The 861-nt window shown below is 27.2% G+C and overlaps 1 protein-coding gene across 1 annotated transcript; it reads left to right on the forward strand.

The window, feature by feature from the left end:
* Positions 1-499: 499 nt before the first annotated feature.
* On the forward strand, positions 500-861 carry LOC112690332 (zinc finger BED domain-containing protein 6-like; the record flags this gene model as incomplete). The annotated part of the gene is given in 1 exon segment (XM_025564329.1): positions 500-861. A coding segment is annotated over 1 exon segment (304 nt), but the record flags the coding sequence as incomplete, so codon positions are not given.

The following is an 861-nucleotide window of genomic DNA, read 5'->3' on the forward strand; positions in this document are numbered from 1 at the left end:
TTATTTAGTTCAGTTAGTTACTATTTGTTTAATTTGCATTTATACATTATTATCAGAAAATTATTAATTGTCATTAGTTATATTTATATTACCTTTTTTCATTATTTACATTACACAGTCCACTTATTCACACCAATCTTTATTTATTTGTTTTAATTATACTTATTTTTTAATACCAGTCCTTCAATAATTATTAAGGCGAACAAGCCAGCCCTCTATTATTGTTGGGCACTTGCCGCGCCGTCAATAGGTAATACAATAAATACAAAGAATAACAATTTATTTAATATAGGTATATAAATATTTTCTTTATGCATTTAAGTAGGTACTACTTTAAATACTTTTAAAAGCATATTTTACAATCCTACACTTGATATATTAACTTTTATAAAATTTGTTACCTAAAAAAATGAACACAACCAACCTTTTAACAGTTATAATTACAGTTAAAATTTAAAATAATGAATAATGAATATTTAATAGGTAATAATACTTCTAAATTATAGGTAAATGAATCAAATTCTGAGATTATTGATGATCCAGAACCCTCAACATCGATGAACCAAAATCCGATTAGACAACAATCTACTTCAATAGCAACAGCATCAACAGCATTTTTAAGACCACATAAAAAACAGCAAAGCTCTATTGCAAACTTCATCCATAAGCCGATGCCTATGAGCAAATCAAAAATGTTGGTAAAAATGATTGTGAAGGAATACCATCCGTTTAGTGTGGTGGAGGATGAAGAATTTCGTAACTTAATTAAAATGTTAAGTCCAACTTACATTATTCCATCTAGAAAAAAAATTACCCAAAGTTTGTTACCTCAGATGTTTGATATGACTGTTGAATGCGTGA

The sequence above is a fragment of the Sipha flava genome, unplaced genomic scaffold (assembly GCF_003268045.1).
Source record: "Sipha flava isolate LNK unplaced genomic scaffold, YSA_version1 49_pilon_pilon, whole genome shotgun sequence".
Taxonomy (NCBI): domain Eukaryota; kingdom Metazoa; phylum Arthropoda; class Insecta; order Hemiptera; family Aphididae; genus Sipha; species Sipha flava.